The sequence below is a fragment of the Balaenoptera physalus genome (assembly GCF_965194825.1).
Source record: "Balaenoptera physalus genome assembly, chromosome: 17".
Taxonomy (NCBI): Eukaryota; Metazoa; Chordata; class Mammalia; order Artiodactyla; family Balaenopteridae; genus Balaenoptera; species Balaenoptera physalus.
Genome location: NC_138895.1, coordinates 16498277 through 16520156, shown reverse-complemented (window position 1 = coordinate 16520156; position 21880 = coordinate 16498277). Strand labels below are relative to the sequence as shown.

At 37.7% G+C, this 21880-nt stretch overlaps 1 protein-coding gene and 1 long non-coding RNA gene across 7 annotated transcripts in view; one reads left to right on the top strand and one right to left on the bottom strand.

The window, feature by feature from the left end:
* EYA1 (EYA transcriptional coactivator and phosphatase 1) overlaps positions 1-21880 on the top strand; it is a 325931-nt gene that overhangs the window by 272036 nt on the left and 32015 nt on the right. For all 6 annotated transcript variants that reach the window (XM_082432589.1, XM_082432593.1, XM_082432591.1 and 3 more), the window contains one exon: positions 4939-5028. In XM_082432589.1, the coding sequence (XP_082288715.1) occupies positions 4939-5028 (90 nt within the window). The remainder of the gene's footprint in view (positions 1-4938; positions 5029-21880) is intronic.
* Positions 12-21880, bottom strand: part of LOC309646385 — a 146147-nt gene continuing 124278 nt past the window's right edge. Inside the window, exon 4 of the long non-coding RNA XR_014255327.1 lies at positions 12-3715. This is a non-coding gene — a long non-coding RNA (uncharacterized lncRNA). The remainder of the gene's footprint in view (positions 3716-21880) is intronic.

The window sequence follows — 21880 nt, the reverse complement described above, 5'->3', positions numbered from 1 at the left end:
TGTGTGTGGTGGTGTTGGATGCTGTTTGTCTTGTCTTGTTAAGGAACAGCTAGTAGAATTTCCTGGGCATAAGAACTATAGTAAGTTTACACTGTTTCTTCATTAAACAAGAAAAATGATAAAGCATTTGATTGTATTTTCTCTATTTGAGCCTCTTCACTGAACTCTTCAGTTTTTACTAGGGAACTATATTGCAGAGAATATGAGAATATATTTTGCAAGATGTTGTAACGCATACCACTGATAAATTTTAAAAATAAATAATTGTATGCTGATCTTATGTTAATCTTATTCACTGCATCAAATAGATAAGTAAGGCTTTGTAAGTAGCTCTTCTAAGAATGAGCTGCTCTTTAATCAGGTACAAATTATGAATGAACATGCTTAATATTGATACCATATTATGTAGACAGAATGACTTTTAGGAATCAAATGTCCTTTTTTCCCCTTAAGCTAGGTATCTAAGATTTTTTTTTTAACTGACACTAAACACTAATAACTAACTAAAGATCAAATTTAATATTTTTTTCTTCATTACAATTATTTGAAATATCTGCTGTTTATTTCTTTCATTCATTCATTCCTCCACCAAACTTTGGGAAAGCCCTGTGCCAGGCATTGTGCATGGTCCCAAGGATGGAGAGAGAAAGATACAGGGCTATGTCTCTGACATAGACAAGAGCACATACAGCTGTGGTACCCAGCGGCTGATGAGCCTGGCTGGGAGGAGTCGGGGAAGAGACTCTGGATTGATGGAGGGGCACTGAAAGAAGCCCTCTGTGAGATGCAGGACTGAGCATGGGGGGTTGAACAGAGACTTGGTTGTATTCATGTCGGTAACTGGGGGAGACCGATCCAGTGAGGGAAGCTACTACAGATAGCTACAAACGAGCCACATGGCTGGGGAAAAGAAAATGGTGGTGAATATAAGGAAGGTATGAATTCCAGGTCCAAGGGGCAGGAGCTTGTGGTTCATTTGATGTGGGAAGTATGATGAATCCGGGTTGCAGCCCATTAAGTTTCAGGTGCTCTATGGGTCATCAAGTACAAAGGACCAATAGGTGATTGATATATGGGCCTACAAATGAGATCTGAGGTTCAACAGAGGGGAATGGGGTGATAGTTGAAGGTATGAGTGTGTTGGAGTCTGTAAGGCAGTGTGAATAGAGTGAAGAATGGATGAAAACAGTCCTAGGAATGAACATCACTGAAGGGCTAGGGGATGGATAATCAGATTCTAGGAAGATGCCCAGAAAAGACTGATGATATTACAGACATAAGGGAAGAAGAAATGTTAAGAAGAAATTAGAAGTGGTAAATACCACAGAGGAGTCAAGTTCAGAAAAGAATGGAAACATTTGGCAACAAGGTTTACTTAAAATGAAATGTTTCTTGGAAGTGGAGGCGAAGTTCTAAATAATTTTTCAAAAGTGATGTAGCAAAAAATGGTGTTTTAAAAGGCACCATTTCACAACTACAGCTCTGGAATTCGTTACTGCAAAGCACAAGGAAAGTAAGATTAAGCCAAAGACATGGTGATTTTAATGTCTCAGTTTGGGTCTAAAAAATGTGTTTTTTCTTTCTTCCTTTATATATGCCAAAATAAGCCATCAAGCTAGGACTAATTTATTAACTGTTCGGTGTTAGCTTTAGTGACATTTGACTTGTATCAGCCATGTTTGAAAAACATGAAAATATTGAAAGATTATTATAATAGGAAGATCAAATCTAACCGTGATTTGAGAAAATTCCAGTTGCTAGAATGTGGAAGCAGATCTGTTACCATGGTTACCTATCTGTTCTTCTGGCTAGTTTCCTTTCAGGTAAAACACTTAGTGTGAGATAGCTGTGTACCCTAACAGCTCTGTTACCACAAGCAAATCATAACATGGCTGCAAATCAGTTTTCCTGTCTCTGAAATCAAAAGTAGGTGTTCTTTAGAACTCAGCTTCTCAAACTAGACTTCGACACATTAACGGGCGATGAAATGGAAAGTAACAGAATACTCTCCACACACAGTGTGGAAAGCCTCATTTTGCCAAGCTCATATTTCAGCTGTGTGTGTGTGTGAGAGAGACAGAGAGAGAGAGATGTTACTAGATCATAGTATAAAATGATTTTTCTTGCTGTGGATTATGGTTAAAAAATATTTGAGAAACACTGCTTTCAGCTAGATCCCCTTCCTATTCTAAAATTCTTTCATTCCAGTTAATCGTCTGACTGTTCTTTTGGTGGTGTAAATGTTTCCTAACAATACTGTGGAGTGGCAGGTATGAAAACTGTTAAGGAATGACAGCTAATAACAAAAGAGAAAAACATTAAAAGGTAAATAAGGCCAACATCTATGTTGTATTTGACCACAAGACTGAACAAGCCTTTAGAATTTATTAGTATTCCAACTCGCAAGTCATTACTGTAATTTATGAAGAAAAGTTAGAGTATGCTGTATATTCACAAACAATGGAGTAATTCTTTTGATGGTGGTATAAATAAGCAACCATATCAAGGAGAAATAATCCTTTTTCAGAAGTAACAATACCATGGCACATCAATTCTAGAATTGCCCATGAAACAATTGCAGTGAGTCTCCTCCTGGCCACATGAAAAGATTCATCGACGTGGTTATGAGACAAGTCAGTGTATTTTTATTGGCCTCAACTAGAGGGAGGACACACCTGAGTCAGGTGTTTTGTTTTAGAAACAGCTGTTTGAACTTCCCCTACTGGTTAATTCTGCTCTAGGCTGTATTTGAGCATTTGTTTTTTCCAGCACACTTAGAGATACTTGGAATTCTTGGAAGTGAGCAATTTCCTATAAAACCAAGATTCAATGAGAGTTTTTCTTTACTTATTTGTAAACAGTTTTTAATTCTTCTACAACCTATGAAATTGCATAGATTTTAGGTGGTATCAAGCAGGGAAGATTTAACAAGGCTAAATCATTGTACAGGAAATTTGAGGGAAGTGCTTTTATTTGTCCCTCCCTGCACAGCTCTTGGACGCTCAGTTGGCCTATGTGTTTTTATTTCCTTTCTGCCCTCTTACAAACCCTGGGGTATTTGCTTTGCCCCTTTGCCAATCTAACCCCAGATTCTTGGCAGTAATGTGTTTTCTCTCTCCTTTTCATTGCCAGTCAGCTGGCAGAGAAGGCCTAGGTGGGAGGGGAATTGAGACCAGCAGTACCATCCTGCCATATTTTCCCCAGACCTCCTCTTGTCTGTCTCTGGGACTCCTGTGAAGTAAACCATGCTGGAGCTGGAGCTGAGGGTGTGCTGGTGGGGTGGGCGGAGCTAATGGGATGGGTGGTGCAGGGGTGGTGTTGACTCCGCCTCCCTGGGCACAGTTGATTGGCCCATGGCTGGCACCCAGTGAGTCTCCGCCCCCTCCACCATCCCAGGCCCCTCCTTTCTCCCAGGTGTATAAACACATATGATTGTGACAAATGAAGAGACGGAGTTTTTTTTTTTTTGTTATTCTATGGGAGAACAACATATTTGCCATCTAGCCACCTGATTTATTAGATGAGCAAACTGAGGCCCAGTGAGATAAAGACACCAAAGTAACTAAGAGAACAAGGGTAGGGCTTGGCCTCTGGGTCTAGGGCCCGTCTTCCACCATTTGTCGCTGCCTCCCAAAGCCCATGAGAAGATGGGGCTTGAGGTTGATGGACTTTAGATACTTGGAGGGTAGGGGGTAAAACACAGGCAAGTCTTGAGCTTTGGAATGAAGACAATAGAGAAAATGTACAAGGTTTATATTGGACAGTATTAGAAAGCAAGACTTATTTTCTCTGGGTTTTTTGTTCTCCACTCTAAGACTCAAAGACAGGTGATACACAAAGTACACCCCAGCTAGATGGGTGGGCGACATGAAGGCATAATTTCTCTAGTTACAGTTTCTCTAAATGATCCACATAGATTCCAAAGGCTTGCTGTGATAATAAAATAGTATATCAGAAATTATTGTTCTTTGGAAAAATTTAAAGGCCATAAAGGTGAAAGTTGGTATTGCTATTAAAATGCCAATAAAAACTTGAAAAACTCACATTATATCCTTGAATACTTTCTCTACAGAATATTTTTCCTTTTTCACTAATTGTGCAGGATATTCACCATGAACAGTGTTGCTTCCTGGGTTTGATGCATTACGAATATAGTAACACCATTAACACCTTGCAAATATCTCTACATCCCCCATCTTTGATACCAACAGATGTCGTCAGGATACGTGTTGTGTGGGACAGACTGTCTACCACCAGTGTCAAAGGCTGGAAGCGTTGGGTAGAAGCCACTGTTCAGAATGCTGGTGCTCCCCTGTGTGTGTTCCTGGCTGTCTGATGACTGGATAGTGTCACATGAATGTCAAGATCAGCTTCCTGAACTGGCATGGTGCCAGCTGGCCAGAGTGGCCATCACTTCCATTTTGAGTGTACTCGAAATTGGCAGGCAATCTGAATAAGTAAAAAATAATGGTAGTTATCATCTGGAATGAAATTGGTATTTACTATCCCTCTGAGATTAATCTATATTATATCTATTTTCTGATATTTGTGGCAGTGCTTTTAGACACTCTTCCTGGATTGAGGTGGAACATAAAAAAAAATGTCTTCCTGATTCACTGAATTTCTTGCTCCTGAAACAGACGTGTGAAGCTGAATTTCCTCTACTCTATATGTCTAAGTAACCCTAGATTTTGTATCTTTTGCAATATTATAAGCAGCAATTTTTTTCTTCATTATGCAAAGTGCCAACAACATTAGAGGTACTTTTTAAATAAAAGAAGTCACTGAAGTTCAAATACAGAATAAACCATGCACTCTAAAAGCAGCTGGAGCCCAAGCCTTTTGTCCTTTCCCGATGCTGACTCCCTCTCAGCGTGACACTGTATTTCCTGTACCCTGAAGTATGTACGTTCTTGACCTCTAAAATTCTTCTTTTAGGATCCACCTACTTCAGTTTCCCTTGGACTACGAATGGAAGAAATGATTTTCAACTTGGCAGACACACATCTATTTTTTAACGACTTAGAGGTAAGTTCTGATTATTTTATATACTCTTCATGTTGCATGTTTGGAAATAGGTGATTGGTCCTAAAATAACGATGGGATATTATTTTTTGAATGTATAATTGGAATAAGGAGATAAAGTAATTACTGATTAAATGGTCATGCGTTTTGCCTTCATGGAATTTCTGTTTTGCTTTACTTCGGCTGTTGTATTTCAAAGTTGGATTCCACATGATCATTGATGGGGATTAAAAGTTGTTGTCAAGAATGTTTTATATGAAACTGTGTTGATTATCAGAAGCTACAGATTTCTCAGTTACATAATCACTGTTGAGATGGGTTACCTTTAGAATCCAGCAGAATTTGTGATCCTTTCATATGCTGCCCATGTCAGACTCTTATCGTATTGGGTCAGATTCTTTTCTGTCTGGCTGGCCCAACTGGTCGTATAACATTTTAGTCAGGCCTCTGCTCTTTGGGTTGCCAGGATTCCTTATGTCAAACTGCTGATGATTTTATTTGTCCTTTATAACCTGGGGGGAAACTTTTGTAAGATGGCTAGTTAAATGTGTTACGGGCAATGACAAACATGCTGATCTTGGTTAGAAGCATTTTTAAGAATAAAGAATATTGGTTTTCATAGCTCCATTATGAGAAAACATGCCTGTAACTACATTTCACTCCCTTCATAATAGAGATAGTTGTTTATTTAAATCCTGCTATTAAGCAAGCTTGTGGTAGAGCTGCCAACAGGCATTAATCATCAAGTTGTTGTTTTCCTAGATTTTATAAATGTATGTTATTTCAGACAGGAGAAGAATCTGAAAGATTCAAATAGAAGTTTTACTGATCAAAGTTAATTGGCAGCAATTGGCCTTTAAATATTTCCTTATGTTTCCCCTTTTCAAAATCAAGCAAAATGCACCTTATTTCATAGATGAGCCAAAATCATTTGAAAAATGCCAGTGTGTGACAGAACTTAAATGCGGTTTGTTCAACATCTGTCCTGTATTTTGATTTCTTTTCATCTGCAATGAAACTACTCACAGACGAATTGGCAACTTCCAGTGCAATGAAATTATTTAAATGTGCTTCATTTTTCCCCCATTCCTTAGTGAAATATTTATTTTTACACTTAGGGTGAAATACAGAGTTTTTTTTTTTTTTTTTGCATTTTAAAGTGTTTGCTTTCCTTAAGGAAATTACATGTAAGGCATTACTAGTTTTTAAGGTAGAAATATTCCAAGTGTGTGACAAGTTCAGAATTGCCTTTCTAAAAGCTTAATAATCATACTTATTTTCAAAAACTGTTTCTGCCTTATGGTTGTGATTCCCTTCATAAGAGAACAGCACCAAAAAATTCCATATTTTACTAATATGTTAAAATTCCTTTCCTAAGTTTCCGTTGTTTCCAATGATACAGACCAGGCTGATATTTTGTCTTGGGTTCAAACCTGTTACTCTTACTGATGTTAATAGGTGTTAATAACATCCATCAAGAAGAAATTAGCAGGAATTTTCTATTGTTTTTAAACTCTACCCTCTTAAAAATGAAAGCTTGACTGTACAATGCCAAAACTATGTGGTAAAAAGTGAGAAGTTAGGCAAAGTAGTAACTTGGTATAATATAGACAGAAAAGCTTCCTAACTCAGTTTGGATATAATATAGCCAGATTTTCATTTGTTTACTAACATTATTCACACTGAACTATATAGAGAAGGTCTGAAATAAAAGTAAATATTAAAAGTTCTAGTTTAGGTTTGTAGTGGATGTAGTTTTTTCATAAGCCCAAATTAAAAAAAAAAAAAAAGAAGAACTAAGGATCCACACAGATATTGAAATATCAGATTTTACTCTTGGCATGAGGACTCTTTCTTATAAGTAAAGTAGAAAAGAGAATGAAGGAGTAATTCAACCAAATGTAAAAATCAATAGTGAAAAATTATTTAAGCTTGTAACCTTCCCAAAATTGATTTTATTTTACTTGAGAATAATATAAAGCAAAAGTATAAATGAAAGATTCACTTAGCCTCTGTCTTCGGAAATTATTTACTTGCTTTAGATTTGTGCAATATTTAAAAAATACATTGGTTTTTATACTTATTTCAATCTTTCATTTTATATTTTTGTAATTCAACAAACCTGAGACTGGTCATTGCAAATATTAGTTTCTTTCAAAATAGAGTAAAATTATTTCCTGGCAAAAATAAATGTATTAGCTTAATACTCTTTAGAAAACCAAAATTATCTCATCAGGCAAAAATGATGTGGTAATGCTTGATTTCACACTCCAATTAGCAATGTACTGTGGTAAAGGACATGAATATTTTAATATATTTTAATTACATGTTTTTAGCTTTTGAAGATCTAGAGTACAGGTAATTTCAAGGAGATTAACAATCTATTGGTTAGCTTGAAGTGTGATTTCTGAACTCTAATTGTTGACTTAAGCCTCATTTTCTTTTAAAATCTTAACTTTTTGCCAGCCACTCTGTATAATTTGGTTAGTTCAAGCTGTGGCTTAAAAGAGATTCTGAATAATGAAATACACTACGTGAGGAGCTTCCAGTAACAATTCTTGTGTTATCAAAGTATTTGCTTAAAATGGTTATTAGGATATTATTTAGGAAATTTTCGGTATGATTTTAAAGTAATTTAGAAATATCTTCACTGTATTTTAAGACATAAAAAAGTTAACCATTTTAGTTTTAAAAGTCTTATTTGTCATCTCAGTTAGTGAGAGTTTTTAATAAAAGCAATCACAATTTAATTCTGTTGACACTTCAGGAAAAAATAAATAAAAAGGAGAAAGCTGGTTTTTTGAACCATTAAAAAATGTTTGACACGTGAAGGAACATGAGTGACAGGGAGACACAATTATCTGAGGAAATAATATTTCCCCCCCACTCAGAGAAAGGTTTAGACTTGAGTTCCATGCACTCCTGGCTTTCCTGTTCCCAAGTCTGACTAACACCCTGCATATCATTTTACCAAAAGGTCTCCGTGTGCAATCTGACGATGCTTATTATGGAAGTCATTTTTTATGAATGACAGTATGAAATTGGAGGGTTTTTTCCAGCTTCTTTAGTAAAGTCTGTCTCTTTCTGACTGAATGGAGAAAGAGCTCTTTCTGTTGGATTTTTATTGAAAGGTGATCAACCGTCTGAATACGATAACATTTCAGTTTAACTTGCCTTTTGTCGGTTCTCCTGCTGGATTTTTCCACAATTAAAGGACGATATTTCATCAGGATTGATATGAGTCTAAAGAAAAATAAGGCACAAACTGATGTCGAATGTTCTCTTTCTGTCTGGTGTTAAGTAATATCATCTCACTGGCGTTATGGTTGCCATCCTAACTGATGTTATCAACATGGTAGCCTCCAAGAGTCTCTGCTCTCAGGCCACAGGGGTCAGGGTTGGGAAGTAGCAGGGACCTGCCTCTTGTCTTCTGGGTTGTACACACCACGTTCGCCTAGTCGAGTGTGAAGCCGTGCTACAACTTTCTCCTTCACGCTCCTAGTATGTTGGTTAGCTGGGACAGACCAGAGGATTCTTTGGTGTCAAGCTTTACAATGTCAATACCCCAGCCCTTTCTTGGGCCTTTGATATGTAGACTCCTGTCCCAGGTTTGATTTTCAATCACCTACTCTTGTAGCTCCTTGTTTTAACATTTTCTATTAAGAGAAGGCCTGGGACCAAAGGTTCTGGTCTCAGTAGAGCTGGGTTTGATGAGTCAAAGGCCAAGGAAAGGCACCATGGACAGTCTCCAAGTAATGCCATAATTTAAAGCAAGTAAGCTATAATGAGTTTTCTTATAAAGCAAAGAAATTAGTTTGCTCCTTGGTTTCATTCAGTCTTTAAATTTGCAATAATTTGTTATGAGTCTAAAACTTGGGTTATCGTCTGTTAATTATTTTAATATATCTTGTTTCTAAATTGATTTTTAGCTAGGAAAAAAATCTTCCTTCAAAATATCAGTCATGCCAATGCTAAGTAGCTTTGATCTCAAGCGAAGCGTTCTGTAGTGACCTAATAATGCTTGTGCTTCCAGAAGTGGAAAAGTTGTAAGCTAATTGAGAAGTTGACTTTTTGAGTGGAAAAGTATAATTCACCTAGAAAGTGCTTTGTTGCTAAACAAGAATGAACTCTGATGCCCAGGGTCCAGCTTCTTTGTAGATGCCGGATGCTCTGGTTCCATAGGTGCTTGTAAAGAAGACACTTCTGGAAGAGCTTGAGCTGTTTTCTTCCTTCAGTGCATGTCACAGCCAAGAAACAACTCTATGAAAGTGTGTGGGCCTATCAGTAATTGCATTCTAAACATAAATGTACCCATAGGCATGTGTATGCCACTTGTCATTTTCAGCTCTGGACATAGGCTTTTGTATATGTATTTAATTTTCTGATAAATTTAGCAAATATTAAAGGATTACATTTCTTTAAAAATCCTAGTAACATCCTTCATAACACCTAGAATATTGCCCTATACATGTTGACCATTAATTAGTATTTGTTAGATTAAATTCTTATCTGTTGTCTTAGATAGAAGATCGATTTCTGTGTCCTTTCCCATGGAAGACAATAGACTTGACCTTGCCTTTCTGTTTTAAGATAGGTTGCTTGACCTCATCTGTTTTCTTAGTTAATAAGAGTAACATCAAAGCCCTCAATTTAGGAGGCAAAATAAGTTTGCAAGCAACAAATGATTATTAGACAAAAGACATATGTATTGAATTTAACTATATTGTAACTGGTGATCAAAATGAAGCAATACCCATATTTTGGCCATTATTGTTACTCATGAATAAGTTTACGTGTTCTTCCTATCTCATCATTTCTCACAAGATTCTATCATCTTTATTTTATCTGAAGTAAAAAATAGAAACCTAAACCTATATTCCAAGACTTCCTTGATTCTGATGTTTAACAGAAAGTTAGGAGTCAAAATATGTGGCTGTTTAACATAATAAAAGATATTTTCCTTTACCAACAGCCAACATTGTACTTAGCAATAAAATAATAGAGGCAAATTGTCATAAAGGTGGAAACAAAATAAGAATGTCCTCTCTCACTACTATTATTCTGCATTGTTCTAGGAATTTGGAGCAGCGCAATAAGACATGAAAGAAATGAAATGAAAGATTAAAATTATTGGGGTTTTTGCATAATATTTGATATACATAGAAAACTGAAGAGAATCGACAGGAATTGTTTTAGAATTTACAGTGGGCTTCAGAAAAGTAAAAGACTATAGAATTAAATTAAAAAATCAATAGCCTTCTTCTAGCGACACATGTAGGAAATTTAATTAAATTATAATTTTTAAATAGCTTTTAAAAATTTAAAATACCTTTTATAATAATAGCTTTTAATATAATAGCTTTTATAATAATAATATTATAATTTTTAAATAACTACAACACACAAAAAAAATTAAAAGGAAAGATAAGGAGTAACATAAGGAGTAACCTATATAAGACGTGTTTATAGGAAATATATGAATAAAACTTTGACATCCTACCGAAGGATCTAAAGGAAGATTTGAATAAATGAGATTTCTTCCATTCCTTTTCTTTTCTGTAATATGACAAAATTGTTGTAAGGTCCACTTGAAGGATAAATAGGCAAAAATACCTAGAAGTTTTGGACAAAAAGCAGTAATAGCACCCAGCTCAACCAAATATTAAATGTTTTATAATTCGACAATAATATGAAGATTTATGTTGGCACGGCATTGACATTGAACTATAGGGAGAAGAGAGAGCTCAGACACAGACCCAACGTGTAGAAAAATTTTGTATGCGTTAAATGAAACCAAACAAATTAACCAGTGAAGGAATGGATTATTCAATTTATATACAGAAATAGGTAAATTACAGAGTTAAAATGTGAAAGAATAAAACTCAAGGAGCAAATATAGGTAGATCAAAAGGAGATCTCACATTGCTTACAGGAAATAAACTTTTGGATAGCCATTTGGCAGTAAGCATCAAGAGCCTAAAAAGATTGAGACCATTTGTGCTAATTGTACATCTAGGAATTTTTACTTGTCAAAGACAAAGGCAACTATTTATAATTATAAATATTTCCAAATTATGGAATTCTGATCATGTTTCATTTCTTGTCCCAGGAGCTGGTTACATGACTATGTTCCATTTGTGAAAATTCATTGAGCTATAATATATACTTTCTTCAACAAAAAGTTATTTTTTAAAAAGTAACATTTTGAGGAGTATACACACATAGTTTGCTCTCAATTCTGTTAAAAAAATTATATACCCTATGTATAATATAGTCACTACTGTTTCTCTAGCACAGTGCCTGGCCCATAGAAGGCACCCAGTAAGTACATGTTAAATAGTAAATAAATGGAGGAACAAAAAACAGATGGAAAGAGGTACTCTAGAATTTTAATGTTATTTCTATCTGAGATCCCAGGTTTTATTTTCTTATTTGTACTTTTCTGTGTATTCCAAATTCTTTATAACATATATACTAATTTCTTTTGTAGTCAGGGAAGAAAACAAACACTGTTTTTGAAAACCATAGATAATATTAAAAGAAGACAAAGCTATTTCTAACCAATAAAATAATCAATATTATTGCAACTCATTAAGAAAAACCTAAAGAAATTAGCAAAGGACATGAACAGATAATTCACAAGAGAAAAGCATTCAAATTTTCAACACATAGAAAAGAAAATGTTGGATTTCACCTCTAGTAATCAGAAATGTTAGAGAGTAAGTGTTCAGCCTCTTGCCCACCAAATCGGCAAAGCTTTAAAGTCAGTAATATGGTCTACAGTGCAGTAGGAGGAACACTTGTGTACGTTACTGATAAGGATAGAAATTGGTACAAGTTTTGAGAAAAGTAGCTTGATAGTATGTATTCAGAACCTTAATGTATGGAATCCTTTTACTCAGTAATTTCACTTTTAACTTCTAAGAAAACAGTTATAGGCAGAGAATTGATACAATATTAATGAACATTTATTGAACACTTGTCCTAAGTGCTTTACATACGTTATTCCACTTAATACCCTGATATTTCTATGATAACAGCACTGTTATTATCTCCATTTTATAGAATAGCCAAGAGAAGCTTAGAGTGGTTAAAACAAAACTTGTCTAAGGCCACACAGCTGAGTGGCTTAGACAAGTGATTCAGGTCCAGTGCTTTCTAGAAGTCCACTCAACCCATGCTATGTCTCCCACATGGTGTTTTTTACCACTAAAATATAGAAATATTTTAAATATCCTAAAATAGATGAATAGTGATAAATAATACATCCTCATTGAAAATGGTTTTCAGACTGCTTATTAAATATAGGGAAAATATTCATGGTCCATTTCAAGTTTTAAAAATAGACTATTCAGGGCTTCCCTGGTGGCGCAGTGGTTGAGAATCTGCCTGCCAATGCAGGGGACACGGGTTCGAGCCCTGGTCTGGGAAGATCCCACATGCCGCGGAGCGACTAAGCCCGTGAGCCACAATTGCTGAGCCTGCGCGTCTGGAGCCTGTGCTCCGCAACGGGAGAGGCCACGATAGTGAGAGGCTTGCGCACTGCGATGAAGAGTGGCCCCCACTTGCCGCAACTAGAGAAAGCCCTCACACAGAAACGAAGACCCAACACAGCCATAAATAAATAAATAAATAAATAAAATTAAAAAAAAAAAAATAGACTATTCAGTACAGTGTAGCCTTAATGTTAAAGTTTATAGCATATTATCTGAAAAGGCTACATACTATGAGACCAACTATTTGACATTCTGGAAAAGGCACAACTGTGGATCAGCCGGCTGCCAGGGGCTGGCGGTAGAGAGGGATGAATTAGTGGGAGCACAGAAGATTTTTAGGGCAGTGGAACTATTCTATGTGATAGTACAATGGTGGGTACATGTGATGAGACATTTGCACAAACCCATAGAATGTACTACACCAAGAGTGAACCCTAATGTCAACTATGGACTTTGGGTGGTGATGGTGTGTCAATATACGTTCATTGGTTGTAACAAATGTACCACTCTAGTTTGAGATGTTGATACGAGGGGAGGTTATGCATGTGTGGGGACAGGGGGTATATGAAGAATCTCTGTATTTTCTGGTCAGTTTTGCTATAAACCTAATACTTCTCTAAAAAATAAGGTTTATTAATTTTTTTAAAAAGTGTGGCATATTAAGAAAACTGGAGGAAAATACAGTTTTAAAAGCTACCATTATGTAACTTTAAAAATAAGCAGTCTACAAAATAAATTATACTCTATAATTCTGATTTTAGCATCTATGACATTAAAAATAACTGGAGGTGAATACATTATAATGTTGCTCGTCTGGACGATGGGGTTATAAATGCTGTTTCTCTGTGATGCTTCAAAACTGAGATGCTCATAGCATTGCGTAAACTCTTTATACCTTCTGCCCTTCATTCAATAGTCAATATATATTTATTAACTATTAAGTGCCAGGCACAATTCTGGATGCTGAGGATGCAGCGATAATTGAGTGAAGGTTACCCTCTTCGTGGAGGGGAAGTAGGAAATAAACACTATGTAAATAAAATAATTTCAGGTAGAGATAAGTGCTAGGAAGAAAATCAGAGAGTCATTTAAGGGATAAGGGCTCTTTAGCTGAGATGGGGCATCTTTAGCTGAGAGTGGGACATCTTTAGCTGAAATGTTCAGGAACAGGTGTCTCTGAAGAGAGGACGTTTGTGAAGAAACCAGGAAGTTGGGAGAAAGCAGCTGGAACAGCAGGAAGTCATTCTGGAAGGGGAATGGCCTGTGCAAAGGCCCTGAGGTAGGAATGCATTTTGCTCATTCAAGAAATAAACAAGAGCTTCATTTGGTTGGGGCAGAGTGAATGGGGGGAAAGTGACAGGGTCCAGATCATGAAGGGCCTTGTAGACTGTGGTAAAGAAGTTGGATTTTTTTCTAATTGCAATGGGAAGCCACTAGAGAGTTTTAAGCATGAATATGATAGACTAGTGTTTACTACAGACTGGTTATCATATGAGGAACTGGACTCAATGAGACCAGTTAGGAGACGGTTGCTTTGGGCTGAGGATGTAGCAGTTCCGGACGTGGTGTGAAGTTGCAGGATTTACAGTATAGTTTGGTGGAAGCACTGAGAATCTGCTAATGGGTCAGATGTGGGAGGAGAAGGAAAGCAGAATCAAGGATGGCCACTAGGTTTTGACCTGAGCAGCTGGATGGGTGTTCACGTTATCTGAGATGACGAAGAGCGCTTTGGGGTGGCGAGGTTGGGGGAAGAGTTGTCCTCAAATATTTTGCATTGAGCATATTAAGTTTGAAATACCTATTCAACATTCAGGTCAAGAGATTATGTACATTTAGGTGTGGATCTCAGAGGAGAGAGGCAAATGTGAAGATACAGTTTTGGGAATCATATAGGCATGAGACAAAACATCTCGGAGGGGAAAGAGGAAATTGGGAAGAGGGCATAAGCTTGGGCATCAGACACTTAGAAACAGGACCAAGAAAGAAGAACTCGCAAGAGAGAGTGGTAAGGAGTAGACAGTGAAGTAGGTGGGAAAGTACAAGGCATCACAGAAATCTAGGGAATAGTGTTTCAGGAATGAGGGGGTGGCACTCCTGTGTCGAGTGGCTGTTGGATTTGCCAAGAATGTTGGCTGGTAATGACCCTGGTAAGCACCGTTTCGGTGAAGTGGAAGACGTAAGCCCAATGGGAGTGGGTTGAAAAGAGGATGAGGGTTGACACCGTGAAAACAGGAAAGATTGATTGAGAGTTTCCACAATGACAAAATGCAAAGAGATGGGTAGGATGTGGAGACGATCATAGGATCAACGTGTATGTGTGTGTGTGTGTAGGTGGCGGGTTAGTGTTAAAATAGAAGATATTTAGACATGTTTGGGTGTCAGGGGGAATGATCCAGTAGAGATGACACAAGGTGTGGCAAAGAGAGGGAACAGCGGAAAGACTGAAGTCCTTGGGTTGCAGGAGAGGATGGGATTCAGGACACCAGGTACAGGGTTGGGCTTCAGTAAGAAGGCAGGCAGACTCTGCAGGTACAGATGCAGGCAGGCAGCTGGGGTTCCACAGTGGGAAAGGAGGCTGTTTTCACTGTAAAAATACCTCCCGTAATATCTTATGATTTTCCGTCTACCTCCTTCTACACCCGCACCCCACCCCTAGGCAGTCCCTTGAGAGCGGGGACCGTGACTCGTCCACTTGAAGCCTAAGCACTAACACCAGATTTGGTTACACAGAAGGTTCGCCTTTGTCTTTTTAATTTTTTCCAAATTTTTGAAAGTAATAGTCTACAGTGAACCCTACTCTTTTTACAATTTGCAGACATTAACTTTCTAAAAGTAAATGACTGATCACAAATCCTAAAAATAACTGAAATTGTCCAAGAGGTTAAATTTTGATATTATCCTTTCTTAAGTCATATTTTCAAAGTCCTTAGTGGCAAAACACCATGAACGTGCAAGAGGTACGATATAAAATGATATTCGGTGTAGATCCAGTTTAAGGTGTTTTTAAAAAGGTGCATACATCCCAAAGAAGATAAAAACATTTTCCACATTAAAGATGTTACAAAAAATAAATAATTTCTACAGTAAAAAAGGGATTTACCTCTGGATAGTGGGATAACACTACCATGAACTAAACTATAAGTTCTCTTTATATTTTTTCTTTTCTATAGTTAACATTTCTTATAATTAGAAAGTTGTTGAATAATCATGACTCAACTATTCCAACTTGACTCAAAGCCCTATATTTATGTGGTGTGTTATCTTACAATTCTAGGGGTACTGGAGGTTAAACTCACAAATTCATTAATTCTTGAGGGACCCCTCTGTGCCTCAATTTCTCATCTGTAAAATTGGATGGTGATAGTACCCACCTCCTAGGGTCAGTGTGAAGATTCAAGACACGAATACCTGTTAAGTGCATAGAACTAGCTCTGGCACACAGGAGGCACTAAGGAAGTCCAATCTGCTATTACTCTTTATTGAGTATGTTTGATGCAAAACACTGGAGAGTAGGGCCATGGAACAAAGAAGAGGGGGTGACTTAGGGAGTGGTTAGGAAATGAAGCGTGTGAAATAAGTGGTTTGCCGCCAAAATTCCCTTGTAGAATTCCAACAGAAATCACACCAGAAAAACAACAGAAATTCTGCCGGTATTCAGTTTGCAAATGCAGATGGTTCCAGGCACATCACAGTGTACTGTACTCCTTTTGTTCTTTCCTCATTCACATGCTTCTCCCACCCCCAGTTCCAAGAGGGGAGGTTTCCTTTGGGCAGTTAAATAGCTACTGTATCTGGCTTCCCTCACCCTCTGCTGTCCCTTCGTGGAAAACGAGGATGCTGGCTTCATGTCCAAAAGACGCGTGTTTCTTGAATTGTGCTAGTAAGTTGTCCTTTCCTTGTCCTCTTCCTGCTTCGTGTTTGAAGGACGGCTCCTGGATCTTGCTGGTGGTGTCTGCAGCGTGGAGCAGAGCCTTGCCGTGTGCAAAGCGATATAGGAGGGAGAAGGGCAGCAGGCTTTAGGAAAACTCTTCTCACATCAGCACAAAGCATTGACTTTGACTCTCCGTCAGCACTGGGAACTCAATCTTCTTATCTCCAGTGTACATGTGTGGACAGTGGAAGTGAAGCGATTTTTGCCCAAAGCCACTTGGTTAGGTGATGGTAAAGCTAAGGTGGGAACAGGGGTTTCTGATCCCAAATATCATTGCACAAACCTGTCTAGCCATGTCCCATGACCTGGCTATTTCTCTGCAACAACATAAAGGAAGTAGTGGCATGTTGGTGCTGTCACATACTATTGTCATACAGCAGATCCCAATAACGAACGTGTTTTCTCTAATGGATTATTTGTTAGCTTTGTTTCTCACTATGTCTTACTCTACTGTTAGTGGTCACCAAGCAAGCTAAAATCTGTCTTGGAAAGGTTTGGAGGTAGATGGGTAGGTAGATAGGTTGTCAGACAGATAATGGACAGACAGACATGTGCTTGTAAATTCCTATTGTTGAGTAGACAAAAATATTTTAGCTGCCTGTATCTACACTGCACAGAAAAAGAGCTACAGTGCTATAAATTTACTCATGCTTACTCCATTCTGGACACTGTGCTAGGCATTGAGGAGAAGAGATGAAATATATTCACTGCCCTCAAAGAGCCAAGATGGGGGGTGGAGATAGAAAAGCAAGAAAACAGAGCACAGTATATCTCCACAGTGACGGAGACACGTAAGGATCTTAATAGAGTCCAAAGGCAGGATGGCTAACCCAGCCTGGGGGAGAGGTGGCACGGCAGAGAGGGCAGGAGATATGACTTCCCCATGACGTAACGTTTGGTGTGAGAGAGCATGGCATTTAGGAACAGTTTGAGTAGTTATAAAGCTCAGAGCACATGTAGAGCAGTTGTGAGATAAAGAAGACAGAAAGGGAGACCGAAGCCAGATCATGAGAGGCTTTGTACACTCTGCTAAGGAAGTTGAATGTCATATTGAATGCCAAGGGTAATCACTGACGAATGGTTAGCATTGCTATGGAGATGAATTGTATTGTGAAGTCTGAGGTGTCAGTAAGATAGGTTAGAAATCACCAGGGTTCGTTTGTAGGAACAGAGTAGGGGGGCAGATGGGAAAGCTCTTAAGAAAGTCGTCTGGAGCATGGGAGAAAAGATTTGATGTAATGGGTTGGGAAACAAGAATCTTACTTTCCGGCTTGAACAATAAGGTAGAGACCGAAAACCCAGGACAACTAGCTGGCTTTGGAAGGAAGATGCTAAATTCGATTTTGAGATGTTGAATTTGAAGTGTGTGTTGGACATCAGGCAGACTACAGCAAGCAGCAGTGTATGCGGGTCTGAAGCTCAGAAGAGAGAATCGAGCCTGAAGTCATCACCCATAAAATTGGTTACGATTTCTCAGGAAGAATGTATTGAATGATATACATTATCTCAGAGCAGGGATCTCTTTGTGAGATTTTTGTTTGGAACCACAGAATCTAAATGTATGTTGATTCCCTGTTCAGAAACTTAAATAACGTATGTAAAGCAAAAGTGGTCGTTCTAGCAAACTGACAATTGACCCGCCTGTGAAACTATCTTCCTCGTTTTACCATAGTCTCTTTTTTGATTATTTTTTTATTGAGGTATAATTGACTTACAATAATATGTAAGTTTCAGGTGTACAACATAGTGATTCACAGTTTTAAAGGTTATATTCCATTTATCGTTATTATAAAATATTGGCTTTATTCTGTGGATGAAGCCACTGGGAGGCAGCGTGGTCTGGGGAAAGAGTGAACACTTCTTTGGAAGTGACGCAAGTTCAGGTCTCGCTTACAACTAATGCTCGACCTTCACCCATCAACCCCGGCAAGCATCAGAGATGGCCCAGAGGTACAGTGCAGTTAGGAGAGAGGATTATCTGGAGCCCCAACCAGTGCCTGGCGCATGGTGGTGGGCCTCAGTATTCAGGAGTGCCTTTCCTTCTTGCCAAATAGAAATGCCACTTCAGCTTTCACATAATTGGCTGCTGGCTGTCAGTTTATTTAAAAGTCCTGAGAAATTGACCAGTTGGTGTCACCTATGACAGACTTTCTGTTTAGATTCTTCATTTTGACAGGTGCTCAGTAATCTTCAATCTGGGAGATTTTACTCGCTTACCTTCATAGGAAGTTTGCTTAGTAGAGAAAAAAATTCTTTTTTTCAAAAAAAATTGACGAGTGCAAGAGAAAGCCTGTAACTTCAACTTCCCCAAAATGTGCTGAAGTTGTGGTCCCTGGAGCCCTCTCCCGTTTCGGGGCAGTTACAATAGAGCCTCTGTCTGGGCTCAGCCAGTCCAGTATGCTAACAGCATTTCTAAGTAAAACCTTTCTAAATCCTGGATTCTTCTTGCTGCTAATTTTGCGCGACTCCTTTGTAAGGCAGGTAGAGTGCCGGGGCAGGCGGAGAGGATGCCGTTTTTAATCAACAGTATTTGGTGATTTTGTTTGTCTCTTCGAAAATAATGGACTAAGAAGTATCTTCTAGTATTGGTGTTTTGTCAAAAAGTTAAAGGGACCTCTTAGAGCCAAGATACCATCCCTTTTAATTGGTGGGAATAGTTTGTTTTAAACACATACTAATGCAGTCCCCCTGGACTTGCAGATAAGATGTTTCTACTAAGCAGAAAGTAAGTAGCTTGGAACATTAACAGTTGAAAGATAGTATTTAGCATGTATATAATAAGAACATGTAGAGGTGTGGCGAAATAATATTTTCTCTTTTCAAAGTAGTAATTATAACCTTTACTTTCTTTAAAATAGAAGGAAAATTACTTGAATTCAAAATGACAAAAACGAATAATTCACTCTACTTTCGGTCACATACCTATTCAAATGGTCGTAAGCAGAAGTCATACCCCATAATTGGCCAAGGCCTTAAGGAAATTGACAAGGGCTTTTCCAAAATCCAAGAGAAAAAATTTTAAACTTTATATTTGAGTTAAGAAACCAATGAATTTTGTAAAACTTTTTAGGGATGATAGTAAACAAGATGAAAGCGATGTTCTCAAGGTGCTTAAAGTCACGTAAGCTCAGAGTAAGGAGTACTCAGAAAGATGAGGGTGACATTGAAACTGTCACTAAGGATTAACAGGAATAAACAGCCGTGTGAGGTGGGCTTTAGAGAAGAATGTTCTAAGCAAAAGGTATATAGTGAACAAGGCTCAGAGATTTGAGTGATTAAAACTATCACGTAAGGAAAAGTCTAATGTAGCCTAAAGAGATAAATGAATGTCATGAATCTGTCTAAGCTTGTTCATCAGCCTGGTCATTCACTTAAACATTTATCAAGTGATGACTGTCCTATGCACAAAAATGCTTAAATATTAATTATTAATAAATTAATTTAATTAATAATTAAATATTATTTTAGATGCTTAAAATGGAATTGTAAGGAGGATTGACAGTTGTTGCCCTACTCAAATATTAGGGAATTAAGAAAATATTAGAAACTATCAGCCATTGCTTGGTTAAAAGAAATATGAGACATGCATAATGTGGAATAGTATACAGCAATTTAAAAAGATAATACAGATGATTAATTGATATTAAAAGATGTTTATTCCATATTGTTGAGTGGAGGGGAAAGTAGCTACAAAACGTGTATCTGGCTCTACCGGCTTTTTTGGTGCGTATCCCATGCCAAAAAATTTAAGCTCTACGAAAAACATGAAGAACGTTGGATAATCGAGTGAGTAGGACCAGGAAGAATGATGGAAGAATTTTTTTTTAACATCGGCTCCTTCTGAGGGATGGAATTGACGTTTATTTGTTTTATATATTTTTGTGTTTTGCATGTGTTCTCTACCTGAATATGTATCATTTATAATCAGATAAAATAATACATTTATTTTCATAAAACTACTAATTTTTAACACTGCAATGACAAAATGCAGTAATGTTAGCAATTACTTTCCCGTTGGGTCACCCCATTTTTTCATATTACATTCTGTCAGCCAGATAATCTGGAAGGTTTCCTTCAGTATCGTCCATGTGCTTGGTCCACACAGAAAAGGAATAGGCAGGAGTAAGGTTCTACTTAGAATATAAATAGGGAGAAAAAGACCCATAAAAAGTTCTCTCTTCCTTCAAAGCATTTATTACCTGGTGGGATACACAGATCTGTGTAAGCCTTCATTTCCTTATCCATCAAATGTAGAGTTTAAGGGAAGATTGGAAATAGCGTGCAATATATGTGCCTGACACATAGTGGCTCTTAATTACTGTTGCTTCTGTTATTCAGACAGTGAGCTCCAGAGCGTACGTCAGGGTTGAGAAAGAAAAGAACCCATTAATTTTATTGGTCAAATGAAAAAAAAAAAAAGCTTGACAGAGGAATCTTGCCTTGACAGGAGAGAAAGGAGAGAGAAGGCATTCCAGCAAGCAATAGACACAACCGTTATCTGGTGAAAGAGGGAGGTGGAGGCCAGGCTGATTGAGGCTGGCCTGCAAGGAGAATGTAGCTCCTCCAGATGGGCTATGAAGGAGAGACAGACAGCACTGGATAGGCAAGGTTAAGTCTCATTATTGAAGCCCTTGAATGCCCATTTGCGTTGGAATATATAACGTATTTCTAATTTAATTTTTCCAAAGCATCTATTGATCACCTTCTGGTTAAAAGGCAGAGACAGACAGAAACAGAAGTGAAATGTATTACCTGCCCCCAAGAAGCTAATCCTCCATAGTGGCTTAACTGGAGGATTTCCACCAGCTCTCCCATCGTATTTCCTGGGAGAGCAAAACCTTCTTTGAGAAAACTAAATCTGAAGGTGATTAACGCACAGGCTGGGTTGAAAGGAGAAGGGCGAGAAGCATGATGAATCCCATGTTCCGTTCTTGTAGCTTTGTGAGAATTCTAGTTCCTTCTCTGAGGGAAAAATCATAGTGACACTCACTTAAACCCTCTCTCTCCAGCCCCTCCCCATGTTTATGAAGGCTTACTGGCATTGTCTGCATCTCGTTTATTTTCGTGTGCTTGGTGCCTGGTATATTATTAGTTGAATTATTATTAGTTGAATACATGACCAAATGAATGAAAGAATACAGAATGCGTGTCCTATATATTTTCTAAAGATATTTCCAGAGGTAACATAGATCATATTACTGCTATGTTAATGGTATATAATATACTGTTTTCCTAAATAATATATAAACAACCAAAACATAGTCTTTGTGGCTTGAAATATATAATTCATGGGAAAAGGGGTGGTTTTGTAGGGAGTGAGATTATGAGTATGAACAAGATTTTTCCTTAGTTTTCAGGCACTTGCCTCTCCCCCCCTCCCCTATTGACACCCATTGGTTTGGGGCACACCAGAGCCCCCATGCTGGAG